The sequence below is a fragment of the Acomys russatus genome, chromosome 15 (assembly GCF_903995435.1).
Source record: "Acomys russatus chromosome 15, mAcoRus1.1, whole genome shotgun sequence".
NCBI classification, from domain to species: domain Eukaryota; kingdom Metazoa; phylum Chordata; class Mammalia; order Rodentia; family Muridae; genus Acomys; species Acomys russatus.
The window spans coordinates 9141669-9160987 of NC_067151.1; the positions used below are offsets into that span (position 1 = coordinate 9141669).

At 44.0% G+C, this 19319-nt stretch overlaps 1 protein-coding gene across 2 annotated transcripts in view; it reads left to right on the forward strand.

Annotated features, from left to right (window-relative positions):
• Window positions 1-3097: 3097 nt before the first annotated feature.
• Window positions 3098-19319, forward strand: part of Phc3 (polyhomeotic homolog 3) — a 65139-nt gene continuing 48917 nt past the window's right edge. Inside the window, exons 1-4 of one of the 2 annotated variants that reach the window (XM_051157008.1) lie at window positions 3098-3504; window positions 8032-8187; window positions 12028-12105; window positions 18793-18951. In XM_051157008.1, the coding sequence (XP_051012965.1) occupies window positions 3364-3504; window positions 8032-8187; window positions 12028-12105; window positions 18793-18951 (534 nt within the window). In that variant the 5' untranslated portion in view covers window positions 3098-3363. The remainder of the gene's footprint in view (window positions 3505-8031; window positions 8188-12027; window positions 12106-18792; window positions 18952-19319) is intronic. The other variant, XM_051157007.1, reaches the window with a different exon arrangement.

A 19319-nucleotide genomic window follows, 5' to 3' on the forward strand; every position in this document is an offset into this window, starting at 1 on the left:
GGAGAGGTATGGGGCGCCAGCTGCCGCGCGGCCAGGCCGGCACGCCCCGGCCTTTCCTTGCAGTCCCGCTCCGGGCTCGCGCTGCAGCGGCGTGCCTGCCTCCCTCCCTGGAGGGCCGCATTCCTGCGTCGCGCTGTGATGGTATGCTCAGTTAGCGACTTGCAACTTACTAGGTAGGCCTCTGGTGTGCCAGAGCTGAGCGCTGCAGATATTTCCGTGCCAAGCCCCCCGTTCGCTGACCAGAAGTGTTCTTTTGTACCAGGCCTCCGTGCAAGGCGATGGTTTGGCCAGTTGCACCTAGCAATGTTTAGAATTAATGTCTAGTTCTCTGATCTTTTTTTTTTTTTGCCTAGTCCGAACTACTTGCGGGTCGCGTGTGGGCTTGAGAGCACACACAGCTGAGCAGAATAAGACTCTGAAAGACTAGGGCTTACGCTGGTATTTTGGAAGTCACGACAGAGGGTAATTTTGATCAAGATTTTACCTTACTGCTGATTGTGTGTAATATCGAATAGGTACCATATGATACTGTGGTTTGCTCAACGGAAAGCAGTTACAAAATAGCAGAGAAAAATAAAAATGTAGGAATCAACTTCTAATAAAAAGTGAGAGATCAGTCCCCTCTGTTTTTCTTTTCACTTTTCTCGCTTGAGAATTGGAGATGTGAATTCAGGCTGGAGAAACCTGAGCTACATAGTGACACCCTGTTTTGGTTTAGAAAGAAAAATGTTCTTTTTACATTCTTGTCAGTGAGGGCATGGGAATGTCAGTTGGTTCAACTTTTATTTCACAGGAGAAAAGACAGATAAGGAAAGAGGAAACCAATAAAATCTCACGTGTGTTTCTGACCCTGGGGTGCCAACTACTCTGGTTTTAGTTTGTAACAATATGGAAGCTCTTAGAATTGACCTTAGAGGCTTGCATTTATTAAAGTATAGAGTTCTTTTATTTATTTATTTACGGTTTATTATTTTTTGTCTTGTTTTTCGAGACAGGGTTTTTCTGTGTAGCCTTGGCTGCCCTGGACTCACTTTGTAGATCAAGCTGGCCTGGAACTCACAGAGATCCACCTGCCTCTGCCTCCTGAGTGCTAGGATTACAGGTGTGCATCACCACGCTGGGCAAGTATAGAGTTTTTATTGGGTGAAACTTTGTGCCACAACATAAATGACACAAGTTTGTAATACTGGAGGGAAAAGACTAGAAAATTTGATCAAATATGTACTTCCTTGGTTGTACATAGGAAAGTGAATAGATTATATTTTGTACCCCCACATTTTAGAGCAATCGCTGTGAAAAAAGATTTTTGTAAGGTTATAAGATGTTGCTTTGATTTGCTACTTTATTTTCCTAAGTCGACTAATCTATTATTAAGCTAAACTGCTACTACTAGAACTAGTAAAGACAGTGTTGTAGACTAATAAGGTATTGAGAGTTGAAAAAGGTTAACTTAAAATTTTTATGTATATGGGTATTTTGCTACCTTGTATTTGCATGGCATTATGCCATGGTATGTGCTTGGTACCTCCGAGGCCAGAAAAGGATACCTGACCGCCAGGACTTGATTTCTGAGGCTTATGGGCTACTGTGTGGGTGCTGAGCACCAAACCTAGGTCCTTTGCAAGAATAGCCGCTGCTCTTAACCACTGAATTGTCTTTCAGCCCCACTAACATATTTTTATGATCTTATTTTGAATTTTTATTTCTTTCTAGAATTATTTACTTTTATTTTATGCTCATTGGTGTGTGCTGGAAATGAACCCTGTGTGTGTCTGGAAGAACAGCCAGTTCTCTTAACCACTGAGCCATCTCTCTAGCCCCTAATTTTTATTGCTTGCTTGCTTGCTTATTTATTTATTTATTTATAGACAGGGTTTCCTGTCTAGTCCAGGCTGGCCTCTCATTTATTATGCAGCCAAGGATAACCGTGCCTAAGTGCTGGGATTGCATGTGTGTGTGCCCCCATACCAGGTTTCCTAACTTCCTTTTAAACAACTGTATGGCAGCTACGGTTAAACTAGTCCTTATGAGTCTTCTCTAAAATATAGCTATGGATGACTCTGAGAGGTGAAGAGAAGGCTCAGGGCTTAGGTGCACTTGTTCCCGAAAAGGACCCGGGTTCAGTTCCCCATACTCACATGGTAGCTCCATAACTCCCATATGTATGTATACACACACTCACACGCAGATATTGCTTAGTCGTGTCCCCCCCCCCCCCCCCCCCCCCCGCCTCCATCCTTAGGTTAATATCCTCTCACTGCCTTCCTTATCTTTTGGTTTCAAATCTATCTTTTTTATTGAAAAATTTTTTTTCATATAACACATTTTGGTTATGTTTTTCCCTCTCCCAATTTCTCCTGGTTTCTTCACACCTTCCCTACCTACCCAGCTGTATATTCTTTTTCTTTTTTTCTTTATATTTCTTTTCTTTCTGTTTGAAGACAGCCTGGATTACAGAGCGAGTTCCAAGACAGCCAGGCCTGTCCAAATATACCCTGTCTCAACAACAACAGCAACAAAAAAAAAAAAAAAAAAAAAAAAAGGAAAAAGAAAACAGAAAACCACAGAAAAAAACTCTCCCAAGAAAACCCCGTTAACAGCAAAAATCAAAATAAATAAGCAAAAGACTTAATTCTAGACAAAAATTGTCAAAACAAAGCAAAATGAAGCAGACTGCCCACAGAGTTGCTGCTGAGTTCATTCTGTGCTGGCTCGCTATCCTTGCTGTGGGGCCTGCCCTGACCTGTGGGCTGGGGCAGCCAGTGAGGCTCCATTGGAGAGAATTGATTCTCCTGTTGCCAATGGTGTCAGTTTCAGAGAGCTGTTTCTTCTTCTTCCTCCTCCTCTTCTTCCTCCTCCTCTTCTTCCTTTTTGTTTTTGTTTTCAGACAGGGTTTCTTTCTGTGTAGCCTTGGCTGTCCTGGACTCACCAGGCTGGTCACAGCAATCTGCCTGCTTCTGCCTCCTGAGTGCTGGGATTGAAGGCCTGCGCCACCACCTCCCGGCTTCAGAGAGCTTCTTGATTGGGAATGGGACCCATGTCCACGCCCCCACTTCTCAAATCCCTCGCTTTTCATTAATAAAACATCAACTTCAACCTAGGCTCATCTCAGTTACTGCTCTGAGTCATTTGAATTTGGTTTAGCAGATAGGAACTATCAAATATTTTGTATATGAGGGAAGGATGTTTCTCTTGTATTTGGGGATTATGTACTAGCTTTATTTTATTAAGGTCTTCCTGTAAGTTTAGATGCTTAACTGCTGCTTTTTTTGTTGTGAGTATTCACTAAGGCTCATAAGATTTGGCTTTTACCAATACTGATCCTTGGTGTTGTCCACCAGATTTAAGGATCACAGTACCACTATGGACAGTGAGCCAAACTCCGGAACATCTGTGTCAACAACAGCCAGCAGCACCACCACCACCACCATCACCACTTCCTCCTCTCGGATGCAGCAGCCACAGATCTCTGTCTACAGTGGTTCAGACCGACATGCTGTTCAGGTATTTCAGCTATATGCATGGGGAGGTTAAGCTTATAAGATTACATGACAGAGCTGGGCGTGGTGGCGCACCCCTTTAATCCCAGCACTCAGGAGGCAGAGGCTGGTGGATCGCTGTGAGTTCAAGGCCAGCCTGGTCTACAAAGTGAGTCCAGGACAGCCCAAGGCTAACACAGAGAGACCCGGTCTCGAAAAACAAAAACAAAACAAAACAAAACAAAACAAAACAAAACAAAAAAAAGATTACATGACAGTAAATTATAATCGAATGTCCCCTGCTGTAAGAGTGAAGGTATCACTTGTGAGATATTTCGAATAGATGCGTTCCTGGCTTACTTTATATTTAAGCCTATAGACTTGGAGAAAACTTTTTACATTCAGCCACCGTAGGAACAGTAAGCAGGAAGGTTCTCCTGCCTCTTGGGTAGAGAGGGAAGAGAATAGTTTGAAAGATTTTTGGTGTAGTCACTTAGCTGAGGAAGTAAAATGGATTCGGTCGAACTTCATCCCACCAGAGACAATACGGTGCTGTCGTCTCCAAGGCGCTTTGTTTGAACTTGGTTTCCGTTGTTCTCAATGTCTGTGTGCCCTTGGGCGGAAGACATAATCCTCTCTTTGAGTCCCAGGAAGCAGTGAAATGTGGACAACGCTGTGGACTTCGATCAGTTACTGGGGACTGAAAGGGACACCTAGAACTGTTTGTGTCTCTAAGAAATCACAGTGGGGTCCGTTGAACTGTTCTTACGTGCCAGGCACTTAGTGGATGCTTTCTTCATGTAGAGTACTCTGTTTAGTTGTCAACAGACCTCTATACAGTAGTAGTTTTACAAATGGGAAAAACCAGTGTTTTAAATAAGCTGAATAATATTTCCAAACTGGCATTGCTGGCAGGCTTCCTGACTTCAGCTCCTGCCATTAACTGCCCTGGGCTCTTCTTCTATATTACTTGCCTTCACTTTTCTAGGATTCTCAACTCTTTTTTATTTGTCTGCTTGTTTATTTATATTTTATATACATTGTTTTTTCCTGAATGTTTGTTTGAACGAGGGTGTCAGATCTCCTGGAACAGGAGCTACACACAGTTGTGTGCTGCATGTAGTTGCCAGGAATTGAACCGGGGTCCTCTGGAAGAGCAGCCTGTGCTCATAACCACTAAGCTGTCTCTCCAGCCACGATTCTCAAGTCTTATAACTGTATGCTTTTTTTTTTTTCTTGTTTGTTTTTGTTTTTTGAGGCAAAGTTTCTCTGTGTAGCCCAGGGTGTCCTGGAACTCACTCTATAGACCAGGCTGGCCTTGAATTCAGAGTTCTGCCTGCCTCAGCCTCCCCACTGCTGGGATTAAAGGCGTGTACCACCACTGCCAGGGTTGCAATTGCATTTGTTTTTGGGTTTTGGGTTTTTTTTTTTTTTTTTTTTTTTTTTTTTTTTTTTTCCGAGACAGGGTCTCTCTGTATAGCCTTGAATATCCTGGGCTCACTTTGTAGACCAGGCTGGCCTCGAACTCTCAGTGATCCGCCTGCCTCTTCCTCACAAGGGCTGGGATTAAAGGTGTACGCCACCACCCGGCTGTAATTGCATTCTTTAAAGTTTTGTTTGGTTTAATTTTTTTTTTTTTTTTAAAGTGCTGGGATGAAAATGTTCTTTTATAATTGCATTCCTTACAGTTTGTGCTGTACTCCCTGTTCCTGTTCTTTCCTGGTAGATATTCTGGTGTAAGGACTATCTAACTCTTCTATGGTTTCGAATTTAGTTCTGAAGTCATGACAGAGAGCTGTTGGAGACCTAGTCAGCTCAGCAGAGGTTCAAACTTGAATGCACAATCTGTTTCTAATGTCTTTTTTTTATCTGTGGTGAGCGATATATGGGAGAATATTATATTAAAGAACATACATACAAATGGTATATCTGTCTATGCCATTTTTGTCATTTTCACTTAAGCTGGATAAATTAATAAATGAAATGTCGCTAGAGACATTGCAGGTGCTAATAATACGTCCTGTAAGAAGCTCAAAGTAGTTATTACAGGACACTGAATCACGTCATCGAGAGTGTTTCAAAGCCACACTCACTGAACGACCTAAGGAGTTCTGTAGCTTTCAAGCTTTCCTTTTAGTCATGGGGATTTTCTGTACCCTGGTTTCGGTAGCGAAACAAAGTAAGAATGGTTTGCTGTGCCTTTAGCTTGTAGTTGCCATGTGAGGTAACTGGGAGTGAGTAGGAGGCTGTGCTGACACGGGACATTAATAGGCTGACAGAAATAGACATCGAGTCAATTATCTACTTGTTATTGAGTTTGAGCTTTGGGAGTTTTGTTATGGAGTTGAAGACCACATATGGATTATCTGACCAAAGAGAAACACTGTAGTTCTGAGTCATTTAGTCCTGCATCCAGAGTCTGTTGCTGTGAGGAATGCGCTAGGAATCTGTGAGAAGAGTGCAGCAGGCGAGAGAGAGAGGCACACATGCAGGGGAACAGCACCGCATGTGCAGTAAGGGATCCAGGGTGTGATGCCTGAGGCCCTGAGGTCCCGTGCGCTCTACACTCCTCCATTAGAACTTAAACTCTGGTGTGCTGCTACAGGCACAGTGGCGTGAGGAGGCGCTTTCACTTACCGCTCAACAGATGGAGGGTTTTTCTATAATCTTTTTAGAAATTTTGACCTCTGTTTAGGCTCAGATTTTACATCTGTTAATAATTACTATAATTAATTATTTTTATGTGTTTATTTTTTTAAAACACTCTTATTATTTTGGGATTTATTTGTGTAAGAGTGTTTTGCTTGCATATATGTGTGTGAACCAAGTGCGTGCAGTACCCATGAAGGCCGGAAGCTCCTCTAGGACTGCAGCTGTGCATGGTTGTGAGCCACCATGTGCGTGCTGGGAACCGAATCTGGGTCCTCTGGAAGAGCTGAGCCAGCTCTCCAGCCCTGCGTGTATTTTTAATGTGTGCATTCTGCTTGCGTGCATGTACGTGTAGCATGTGTGCGCCTCTTGCCTGCAGGGGCCAGAAGACAGCCTCAGATGGCCTGGAGCTGCCGCTACAGGCAGGAGTGAGCTGACATCCACATGGACATGGCAGCCATATTCAGGTGGGAGGAAAAGGCCAGCTCCTAAAGTTGACCTCTGACCTTCCACACATGCCATGGGCACCAATACACACACAGATACATTTTTAAAAATGATTGAGAGTATTCCTATGTGGAAACAGAGAATTGGGTATTTTTTAAAAATTAAAAAAAATTGAGTCATTTTAAAAGAGAAATACTCTTTTAATTTTATATAATAGTTAATATAGTACTCACTGTAGGACTTTCAGATATGTATAGAAAGACCAAAGCAGTCATCTCTAATATACTCACTTTATTATCTCCTTGATTATTTCAGGAATTTTTTGTTTGTCTGTTTGTTTGTTTTTTTTTTTTCCATCATAGGGTTTCTCTGTGTAATAGCCCTGGCGGTCCTGGACTTGCTTTGTAGCCCAGGCTATCTTCGAACTCACTGAGATTCATTTGCCTTTGCCTCCCAAGTGCTGGGATTAAAGGATTGTCCCACCACACCCGGCACATATTTCAGGAATTTTAAGACTAAATAGTATTCTACTCAAAATGATTTTCTTCATCTTGTGATGTATTACTACTACTGCTGCTACTTCTTTCTTTCTTTCTTTCTTCCTCCTCCTCCTTCTTCCTTCTTCTTCTTCTTCTTTTTTTTTAAGACAGGGTTTCTCTGTCTAACAGTCCTGGCTGTCCTGACTCGCTTTGTAGACCAGGCTGGCCTCGAACTCACAGAGATCCACCTGCCTCTGCATCGAGTGCTGAGATTAAAGGCGTGCGTCACTACTGTATTGTATAATACAGTAGTCACTAGGTATACCTGTCCATTAAATTTAAAATTCAAGTTCAGTTTAAAGCTAAAACCTCCTTTTTTAGTCTAGCCATTTTTATGTCCTTGCTAGACACGTGGTTGGGGGTCATTATTGCCTTTGTCTATATTACTGTTTATAATGGCTACATGGTGAAGCTATTCTTTATACATGTGCCCTGACGTCTACCAAGTTGTATACAGAAAGTCTGTACAGCTCAAAGTCTTACGACTTGTGTAGGAAGGTTTATTTTCCTAGTCAGTAGTAGTAGTCTTTTGGAGCTCTGTCCACCACAAGTTGTAAATTGCTATAACTGTTTAATTGTAAGTTTATTTGACTACTACTAATACTTATGATTTCCTAACATATTTATCCCATTCTACTTTAAATGAATGATCTGGGTAATTTAATTTGTATAACAAGAAAATCCTAGTGATATGCACCAGTAGGTTAATGTGTCAGTATGCTTTATGTTATTCAATATTAAAGTAGTAAAACCTTAAGCTGTCACTTTTTATACTGAAGCTCATGGTTAAGTTAATGGTGGATCAGGAGTTATAATAGTAGAAGCCTGTGCTCCACGTGTGTGTGAACCTCAGCACCAGACGCTAACAGACCAAGCTGCCATGACGGTTTGACAGAGGCTCCCTTCCCTTGTGGCAGGTGATTCAGCAGGCTCTGCATCGCCCCCCCAGCTCCACGGCGCACTACCTGCAGCAGATGTACGCGGCTCAGCAGCAGCACCTGATGCTGCACACGGCTGCCCTCCAGCAGCAGCACCTCAGCAGCTCCCAGCTCCAGAGCCTTGCTGCTGTGCAGGTGAGAACAGTGGCCACACTTCCCCAGGACTACTCAAGTGAGCGCTCGCCGGTGCCCTGGAGGACATGGCTTAGTAGGCTGGCAACACAAGCTCATCAGGAGGAGAGCTCTGTGTCTAAGCTGTTCTATAGATGGTGTGTTTTTGTCTCCAAAATTTTAGGTGAAACATTGAATACTTAAGGTTATATGAATTATATTTTTTAAAAGCTGAAACTAAGTTTCTGTTTTCTTTCTTTCTTTCTTTCTTTCTTTTTTTTTTTTTTTTTTTGGTTTTTCAAGACAGGATTTCTCTATGTAGTCTTGGATGTTCTGGACTCACTTTGTAGACCAGGCTGGCCTTGAACTCACAGCAATCTGCTGCCTCTGCCTCCTGAGTGCTGGGATTAAAGGTGTGTGCTACCATGCCCGACTAGTTTCTGGTTTTTTTGTTTTTTGTTTTGGTTTTCTGAGACAGGGTTTCTCTGTGTAGCCTTGGCTGTCCTGACTCCCTTTGTAGACCAGGCTGGCCTTTTTTTTTTTTTCTTACATAGGCATTGTATACTCATTAAAGAGCATAAACTGGATAAAATTTCCAGCGGTAGATGAAGTAGAGTTGTTCATGCTTTATTTTAGAAGTGGTCATGTGGCAGCACACAGGTGTGTGTGTATGTATGTGTACCTTTCCAAAATCTGAAATTAGTCCTATCAATAACTTAATTTTATTTATTTATTAAACATTTTTTATTTTTTACATATACATTTATATTATTACACATATATACAATTAACTACCTATAGCAAGAAGAATCATGACCCAATCAGGAGTTATATAAATGCTACATTTGTAGTGTTTTAATAACTTAATTTTATGATTAAATATTTTTTATTTAAAAAAAACAAAACTCAGCCTAGTGGGCACGTCTTTAACCCCAGGTTTTGGGAGGCAGAGGCATGTGGATCTCTCTGAGTTTGAGGCCAGCCTCGTCTACAGACAGTGCTATACCGAGAAACCCTGTCTCAAAAAGAAAAAAAGAAAACAAACCAAAATATTTAAAAAATTAATATGTACAGTTTTAAGTTTTTGTGAATTTTGTTGTTACTCTTAAATCTTACCCGAAAATAATTTTAAGTCATAGAACCTGAAAAAATTATTTCTTTATCCATAGATGCCAGCTCTTCTTTTCTTTTCTTTCTTTCTTTGTTTTTTTGTTTGTTTTTTTTTTTTTTGAGACAGGGTTTCTCTGTGTAGCCTTGGCTGTCCAGGACTTGCTCTGTAGACCAGGCTGGCCTCTTCAAACTTAGAGATCCACCTGCCTCTGCCTCCCAAGTGCTGGGATTACAGCTTTACTTCTTTTCAATAGTGCATTTTAATTGTCTTTTTAAGACAGTGTCGTCTTACTATATAGCCCTGGCTTGCCTAGAGGTCACTGTCGAGGCCAGGCTGGCCTCAGTCTCCCCGAGACCCACCTGCCTCCGCCTCCCAGGGCTGGCATTAGCGGTGTGTTCTACTATGCCGGCTTCAGTAGTGAGCTAAAAATAATATCTTAAGTAGCAGTTGTGTTTATGATTTGAGGCTATTGAGACGCACTGGCTGTTGATATAGTGCAAGTTTTAGCGCCGGCTGTCCTGCACTCACTCTGTGGATCCATCCGCCTGCCTCCACCTCCTTAGTGCTGGGATTGGAGTCATGCGCCACCGCCACCCAGCTGCTTTATCTTTTTTAACAAAATTATTCATGGTTTAGGTGTATTGTGTGTGATCATACATGAGTGTGAGTGTGTGCCCATGTGTGCACATGTCGAGGCCAGAGCAGGATGTAGGTGTCTTTCTTGGCTGTCTGCAGCACTCCCACCTGACTCAGGAACGGGAAGTCCCCTGTTTCAGCTAGGCTGCAGCTTGCAGGGCTCCCTGCCCTTGTCCTGCCCTGCTGCACTGAGAGGACTCTGGCGCTGTGCCTGGCTTTTATGTGAGTGCTAGGACTCACACTCGGCATCCTCAGGCACCTACCGAGCAGGTGTTGCTGCCCACAGAGCCATCGCCCCAGCTCTTAGTTTCACTTTCATAATGGTGGGGTAGGGCTCCACTTCAAAGTAACAGCACAGTGAGACTGGCGGTGAGTTGTTCTTACAGTCTGGAGAGTGCTCTACCATAGTCATAGTGTTTGCCTTTTAGTTTTCCAGACAGGGTTTCTCTGTGGAGACCTGGCTGTCCTAAAACTCACTCCGTAGACCAGGCTGACCTTGAACTCACAGAGATCCCCCTGCCTCTGCCTCCTGAGTGCTGGAATTTAAAAGCACGTGCCACCACCACCTTGCATATTTTTTGTTTCGAATGAATGAATTTATTAAGTAGATAGCAAGTGAAAGTAAAAGAATAGATAAATAGATAGAAAGAAAAACATTATCAGGTCAGGTGCCCAAAACAGCCAGCAGTCCAACCCCACTGAGGCAGTCATTTGGAGTTCCTAACAGAGTACCCAGGATGGAGCAATGTCCTCTCAGGCAGGGCTTCCAAGCATCAGCACAAGTAAGAGCAGAGAAGTAATCCCATCCAACCAGGGACCTGCAAACATCGCGCAGACCCAACTGGGGAAGGCCTGTTAAGGTGGCGAGCTGGAGTTCCTGGTGGCTGTGCCCAGCAGTGTCGCTTTGGGTAAGGCTTTCACGTAACAGAACGCACAGCAGTGTATAGAGATAAAATCATCACTTGGTGCTTCCAACCACCAGCAAAACCCAACCGGAACAGGAGGTGGCTGGCTAGAGTTTCCAGCCGAGTTTTCCCAGCATGCTTGAGCTCTACCCACACCCCTTCCCACCAGGCCCGAACTTCCAGCCTTTTCTCTTTTATTTTACTATTTGCTCATTGAAAGATGTTACTGTTTATTTATGTTGTGTGTGTGTTTGTGTGCACACCTGTATGCTAGTGCCTGTGGAGGCCAGAAGAGAGCATTGCTCCCCTTGCATCCCGAGTCACAGGCACTTGTGAGCCACCTGCCGTAGATGCCGGGCCTCCAGCTCTGATCGTCTGTGGTAGTAGCTTTCTTAACTGCTGGGTCATCTCTCCAGCCCCAGCGCACTGACATTGATTTCATGGGATAGACAATAATAATATCAGATGGGAATGGCTTAACTTGTAGCTGTTTTCCAGGACATGATGTTTTCTTCTTGAGCTGTTTTGCTTCTTTCCTTCCTCTCTGTCACAGAGTTAGTGGCGTCCAGCCAATCCCCAGGCAAGAGGTCCCAGTAGATAAACATGCTTGGGGCTGCAGTTGGTCGGGAGAATCCCACTTGTAGTGCTTCCTGCTCAGTGAGTTCTGATAACATATGACAGTTTATCAATATAATTACATTATGGGAGTGCAGCTAATAACACACATTAGGGGTCAGTGAGCTGACTCAGAGTGTGAGGGCACTGCTGCTAAGCTTGGCCACAAATCTCATGTACTGAGTTTGATCCCTGAGATCCACATGGCAGAAGCTGTGTTCTGTGAAACACATGTATGTAGTAATACAGATAAATACATGAAGAAACAAGAAGTAAGACTGGGGGGGGGGCTTGTTTTCAAAGAGCTTTGTTCTTTTTTTTTTTTTTTTTTAAATGCTCAGGATCAAGCTATGTTGACTATAAATGATTTGTTTCATACATGGACTTTAGAATTTTTATTGTAGTTTCATATCACTGTGGCTCCAGGAAGTTCTGCTTGTTTGTTTTTCCCCCTGCCATGTTTTCTGTAGACTGTCAAGCAGTCAAAACAGAAGGGAGAGAAAGATGTCTGACAACTAGCTGTCTCTGTCAGCTTCTGACAACTCAAGGAAGTTACCTTAATGTTTTTTACATATTACAATAGTTTTGTTATTTTAGGCGAGTTTGTCCAGTGGAAGACCACCTACATCCCCTACAGGAAGTGTCACGCAACAGTCAAGCATGTCGCAGACATCTGTGAGTACCTAACATTTCTCCTGATTTAACTTTTTTTTTTTTTGGTTTTCCGAGACAGAGTCTCTCTGTGTTAGCCTTGGCTGTCTTGGACTCGCTTTTGTAGACCAGGCTGGCCTCGAACTCACAGCAATCCACCTGCCTCTGCCTCCCAAATGCTGGGATTAAAGGTGTGCGCTACCACGCCCAGCTGTTTTGGTTTTTTGAGATAGGGTTTCTCTGTGTAGCCTTGGCTGTCCTGGACTCACTTTGTAGACCAGGCTGGCCTCGGACTCACAGAGATCTGCCTACCTCTACCTCCCAGAGTGCTGGGATTACAGGCATGTGCCACTGCACCCTACCTGATTTAACATTTTTAATGGTTGTTTTCTAAAAATGAAGCTACTGTTTAGCTAATGAGTGCCCGGAAATGGTAAAGTTGGAGAAAAACTTTTAAAAATCTGAGATTTTTTAAAAGGCTGATTTTATTATGTGTATGCGTTTGTCTGTACATGAATATGTGCTTGTATGTGCAGGTGTTTAAGGATGCTGGAGATATCGGAGCCATGTGGAGTTCATGTTACTATACGCTGCCCATTTTAGGTGTTGGGAATTGAAGTCCAGTCCTCTGCGAGATTAGCTATGCTTAGCCATCAGGTTTTGCTCAGCTCTTGAAAACTTGAGTATATTCTTACGATTATGTTTAGATGTCTTGTGATTCTCAATTCTTTCAGTTTTCAGAATTGATTGGAACCCTACAGTTCTAAAAAAAAAACCCACTGAAAACCCTGTCATGTCTTTGAAGGACTAAAAAATTAACAGTAAAACACACACACACACACACACACTTAATGCTACTTGTTCTAAGCCAGACAGCACTGTACCTGGGAGTATGCCAGGACTGTGAGAGGCTGGTTGGGTAAGAGACATGTGAAGAGGAAATGGATGATGGATGTCAGGTAAGAGAAGCACAGTGCACCCTGTTTGTTTTGTTGACGGTTCTGGGTAGCCAGCCGCTCCACAAGTGGTTTGACTAGAAGCATATTGCGATGGCTAAAGTAGCTTACAAAGCTCTGGTGAATAGTGCAGGGACCAGAGCTCTGCAGGTGGCAATGGGTCAATGGCAGGCAGGTTTCTATGACGTCAAGGTCAGCCTGGTCTACAGAATGAGTTTCAGGACAGAATGAAGAAGGAAGGAAGGAGGAAAGGAAGGAAGGAGGGAAGGAAGGAAGGAGGGAAGGAGGGAAGGAGGGAAGGAAGGAGGGAAGGAAGGAAGGAAGGAAGGAGGGAGGGAGGGAAGGAGGGAAGGAAGGAAGGAGGGAGGGAGGGAAGGAGGGAAGGAAGGAGAGAAGGGAAGGAGGGAAGGAGGGAAGGCAGGAGGGAAGGAGGGAAGGCGGGAGAGAAGGAGGGAAGGAGGGAGGGAAGGAGGGAAGGAAGGAGGGAAGGAAGGAGGAAAGGAAGGAGGGAAGGAAGGAGGGAAGGAGGGGAGTAAGGAGGGAAGGAGGGAAGGAAGGAGGGAAGGAGAGAAGGAAGGAGGGAAGGAAGGAGGGAAGGAAGGAAGGAAGGAAGGAAGGAAGGAAGGAGGGAAGGAAGGAGGGAAGGAAGGAAGGAAGGAGGGAAGGAAGGAGGGAAGGAAGGAAGGAAGGAGGGAAAGAAGGAGGGAAGGAAGGAGGGAAGGAAGGAAGGAAGGAGGGAAGGAGGGAAGGAAGGAGGGAAGGAGATTCTTGTCTCATGCATCAGCAGCCAGTTTGCCTTATCTTCATTCCTCCCAGCTCTGCCCTGCCCCCAGCTTACCTCTCCACTACACCCACTCCCCTCCCATTTCCCTTCAGAAGAGAGCAGGCCTCTAAGAGGCAACAGCCAAACAGAACAAAACAGGATACAGTAAGATAAGGAAAAGCCTTCATACCCAGGCTGGACAAGGCAGCCCAACAGGAGGAAGAGTCCCAAGAGCAGGAAGAGTGAGACACACCCGCTCCCTCTGTTAGCAGTCCAACAAGAACAGCAAGCTATCAGCCACAATGCACACGCAGAGGACCTGATGCAGGCCCACGCGGGCCCCATGCTTGCCACTTCAGTGTCTGCGAGCCCATATGAGCCCTCCTAAGTTGATTCAGTGGGCCCTGCTCTCTGGTTTCTTCATCTCTTCTGGTGCCTACAGTCTTTCCTCCCCTTCCTCCAAGGGACAGGGCCTGATGGAGACCTCCAGTTTAGATACACTCTCTGCTAATGCTTGGCTGTGGGTCTCTGCACCAGCTCCCATCTGCTGCGGGAGGAAGCCTCTCTGATGACAACTGGACAAGGCACTGAGCTATAAGTATAGCAGAATATCACTAGTATTCATTTCATTCTGTTTGTCTGTCTGTCTATCACCTATCTATCCGTCCGCCTGCTTATCTATCTATCTATCTATCTATCTATCTATCTATCATCTGTCTGTCCGTCTGTCTGTATTGGTTGGTTCTACTCTACTTCTCTGGGTGATCCAGACTCAGGTTTCTGGCCATCTAGGCAGTGTAGGGCACGGACTCCCTCTTGTGGCATCACCCTCAAGTTAAAGCAGACATTGGTTGGCCACTTCCCCAAGTTCTGCACCACCATTATCTTAGCACATCTTGCTGGAAGGCCTGATTGTTAGTCAGAAGTTTTGTGTCTGGGTTGGTGTCACATTTCTCCTTTGGTAGCCTGCAGAGCACCTTCTCATGCCAAAGAGACTAGAACGTAGTGTGTAGGCTCCGTGCAGGCACCAGCTCAACTCTCTGCATTCATTGAGGTATATAGATGTTGTCTTCAGCAGTGGCGCCTCACTGTCAGTTTTTGGAACTCGACCCTCTGTCCTAGTAACTGCTTGTGTTGTTTAACTGAGAATACAACACAGCGATATCATTGTTACTATGATTATAAAAGGTCAGTTGCATGGATGTGTGTTTTGAGTAAGCGATGAGATGGGCTGAGTTGTGTCTCCCTCAGTTGATGTGCAGGAAATGTAATCCGTGTTGCTACCCTGGACAGAGGCTATATAGCAGTGAACTGACTTAGAGTTAAGTGAGGCTTCAGGGTGGAGCCCTGCTAGGAGAGAGCTGTGTCTGTCAAAGAGGAAAAGACTTGGAAAAATAAGTGTCTGTTTTTGAAGTTCATGGTGCTGGGCCTGAGTGCACATTGAGTGCACAGGCCCTGCCCTAAGTTTGTTGCTGCTGTCAAGTTGCTGGGTTGTGGTGCTCTGTTATGGTAGATTATGGCAGAAAAGCTTTGCGTCCTAAAGCTAGCCAGACACACCAGTTTTTGAGGTATTCAATAATAGTTGTATTTGAAGAGAGGGTCTTATTAAATAGTTTGAGTACCAGTGATTTAGATATTAGTTTATGGCTCTTTCAGGGTTTCCTAAATCAGTTACATGTATGGTAAAGATATGTGTGTCCATTACATTGAAGGGCAAATGGGAGAAATAATGAGCACCAACTAGAATGTGCAATAGATAACTTTTAATGTAGGCTGTGTGTGTGTGTGCGTGTGTGCGTGTGTGTGTGTGTGTGTGTGTGCGCGCGTGCACGCGCGTGTGTTAGCCCTGGCTGTCCTAGAAGTAGCTCGCTAGACCAGGCTAACCTTGAATTTACAGAGATCTGCCTGCCTCAGAGTGGCCGTCCAGCAAGTTCAGGCACCTTCCCAGTGCTGAGATTATAGGTGTGTGCTACCAGGCCCACCTTTCACTTATGCTGGTGCTGGGACCAAACTCAGGTCCTTACCCGTATGGGACAAGCGCTTTACTGATTGAACCATTTCTTCAGCTCACATTTCAGAACTTTTAATGCCAGCATGCTGTCAGGCACAGGGCTGGATTCCAAAAGTTCAAAGAAAGCAAAGGTATTAGAGCATGCTGAGGGTAAGGGCAGGTAAATCGTCAGGGGGCGTTATGGCGAGCACTCTGTTTGGTGGAACATTTTCTGGAGGCTTTCTTGTAGTGAGACAGCGGTGACCAACGTGAATCCTCAGTGTGAAAGGACATTTCTGTTTCATGCCTTTTGTAATTATTTTAACAAGGATCTTGTATTAAATACTTTTTATGAAATTAGAAAACAAGGGCGGTGGTTTTCAGAACTTCAGCTGCTAAGCCTGAAAGTGCAGCGTGCCAGACTCAAAGATTGAAAACAAATACCTGCTTCATCATCAAAGGGAAACAGAGCAGCAGTAGCAGGGTTAGAACTGGAGCCGGGCAGGGAGCGTGACATGCTAAAGGACAAAAGCCACCCTCCACTGGCCTAGTAATGGGTTGTGTGAGTCACCTAATAAGGAATTTCAGATGCTGCTTTGAGGAAACTGACACGTTAATACAGAAAACCAATTCACGGATTCATCAGAGAAAGTTAACATTAAAATTTAAAACAAAAAATGTAACACAAATCCTAGAACTGAATGATACATTGGAAAAAGGAAGGAAGGAAGGAAGGAAGGAAGGAAGGAAGGAAGGAAGGAAGCACCAAGAGCAAAACTAACCAGGCAACACAAGAATCTGTGGATTTCAAAATATAGCCTGGAATGGTGACCTGTGCACTCTAGGCATGGCTTAGCACCAGACAGGAACCTTTTGCTGGGAGCCTTTGAAGCCCCATCTTTGCTGCTGAGCTTTGTATGGAATTCAAGACTTTGCAATTTGACCAAAATGCCCGTTATCTCACAGAGGATATGAGTTCTATCTAGTGCTTGCAGGTTGAAAGACTTAGTCCATGGGTACCAGCCTAGAATGCGGGGCCGGGAGGGTGTGCCTAGGGCTGGGCTTTGCTTAGCTCTCTGTGCTGTGCTGCTGAGCCTCGGGGAGGGGTAAGAGGTAAGGCGAAGGGTCCTCCTGCTCTGCAGCAGCGTCTTTTCTTCCTGTCCTCTCACCTTGAGTCTCATGAAGGGAATTTCATGTGTGGACACTTCAGGCTGATTTTCCTCTGGTGAAAGATCACTGGAGAGCATGCTCCATCCACTATTTTCTTCCATCAGATGTTAATGTACTGGATTGTATTACGGGCTTTTCAGGGAGTGTGAGTTTGTATTTTATACCCGCACATGGCAAACGCCTGAAATCTTGATTCTCATAGGTGTCTTCCTCCACCCTTCAGTATGCCAGGGCAGCATGTAAGAGCGTCCTAGCTGCTGCTTAGAGTAGACAAGGGCAGCCTTTTCATATTGATCAGACTTTCTCAGGATCTTGTCTCAAAATAGAGATTTGACTTCCAGCTTTACAGTGTAGCAGGCTAGATGTGGACACTCCATCTCTGTGGGCATAATAAACCTAGAGTTGCCTTGGTGTCAGTTGTTGCTTACATGTCTGGGTTCGGGTTTCTTTCTTTGGGAAAAAAAAAAGCTTTATCTCTGATCCTTGGGCATTTCCCTCCCTCCTCTCTGGCTTACCGTAACTCCATTCTCATCTTCATCTCGACAGAGCATTTGAGAGTGCCTTTCAGCACGTGAGCGCGCGTTCACTTGCTGAGTTATAAGTCTAATATTTCTTAATTTTATTTTCTGCTTTGTTCCACAAAAAGGATTTAAGGTGAGGTTGAGTTATATTATCCTATTTGCAATTTAAGAATGAATGCTATGTGAACACAAACAGTACCTGAGTACGAGTGGGGAAGACAAAAGGGTTTGTGTGCCTCGCTCTTCCTGTTCTCCCCCTTCCCTTTGCATTTCCCCTTCACAGACCCAAGCAAGTTGCCACTTTCTGATGGTTTTCCAGGGATTTACTAGGCCACACACTCGCCTTACTTTTTTGAGCTAGGATCTTATGTAGCTCAGGCTGCCCAGCAACTTAAATGTTTCCTAACAAAGACTCACCAAGACCAAGCGGTCCTCCTGCCTCAGCCTTTCCTGTGCTGGGTTACAGGCTGTGCCACCCGTCAGCCACACACTAATTTCCCCCTTTTTCTTTTTGTTTAGACCAGATCTCTTGTACGCTAGGTTGACTTAGAACCTACTCGGTAGCCCAGGGCTGGCTTTGAACCCATGGGTCTCTCAGCCTGTTGAGTGCTGGGTTACATGAGTCACCACATCTGCTTTCTAACTAATTCTTAAGCAGTGACATTAAGCTTTAAAGTGTTAATATACTAATTTTGTAGCCAATATTCAGGATTTTTCCATCTGTTTTACAGGTAGCAATTTTATTTTCTTCTGCTTTTAGTTAAAACATTACACTAATTTTATGTTACCTGCATGCTCTTTGTATTTGAATGGATTATTTGTGTTTTAATTTTTATTTACTTTAGAAGTTCCTCAAGATGTGACAGTGTGACAAAACAATGCTTTAAAGTTAGAATTTTAAAGTTATTTACTCTATGGAATGTTAAAATTATTGAACATTAGCCCTAATTTCAGGGAGGTAGTAGTTATTACATTTTAAGATGTTACAAGTCTTTCCCTCCCAACCCCATGCCCACCAAGACATATTTTCTCTGTTTAGCCTTGGCTGACCTGGAGCTCACTCTGTGGACTCAGAGATCCGCCTGATGCTACAAGACTTACTGAAGTGTGGATATGTTTAAGAGTTGTTTCAGCTACTAAGCAGGCTCTGCTGTTTCTGCTTATGTGTGAACAGTTGCCCAAAGTGAAGGGTTCTGCCAAAGGTCAAAGCCTCCTTTGAGGCTTCCAGTGTTGCCTGCCTAGCTCCATCGTGGTGGAACCAAGGAGCACAGAGGTAAAGGAAGCATTGACCTACTGTGTTTTCTCCCTTAGATCAACCTCTCCACATCTCCTACGCCTGCTCAGCTGATGAATCGTTCGCAGGCTTCCAGTTCGACCAGCGGCAGTATTACCCAACAGACCATGCTACTGGGGAGCACCTCTCCCACCTTGACGGCCAGCCAAGCCCAAATGTACCTCCGCGCTCAGATGGTAAGATGCATGGTAACAGCTTGTTAGTGTCTAGGAACTGCGGAGTTCAAATGTTTCTGGACTTGATGCGATGAAGCGTTGTTAATGCTTAATATTTAACAGGTGTGTGTTCATGTGTTTAGCCTTTGTACATTTATAAGTGTGCATAGAAATTCCACCTTGAATTAGGCCTTTTTGCTTAAAAAAATTTTTTTTAATACTGAGTTACTGATTTTAAGAACTTTTTTCATATTTTGATATCTCTACAACTGAAGAGCTTTCTATAATTTATGCCATCTTATAGTTTTAGTACCTATGGTGATGTATAAAATCATTTATTCTGTTGACATAGAAGATTTGAAGAAATAGTTGGAAATATTAAAAACAGT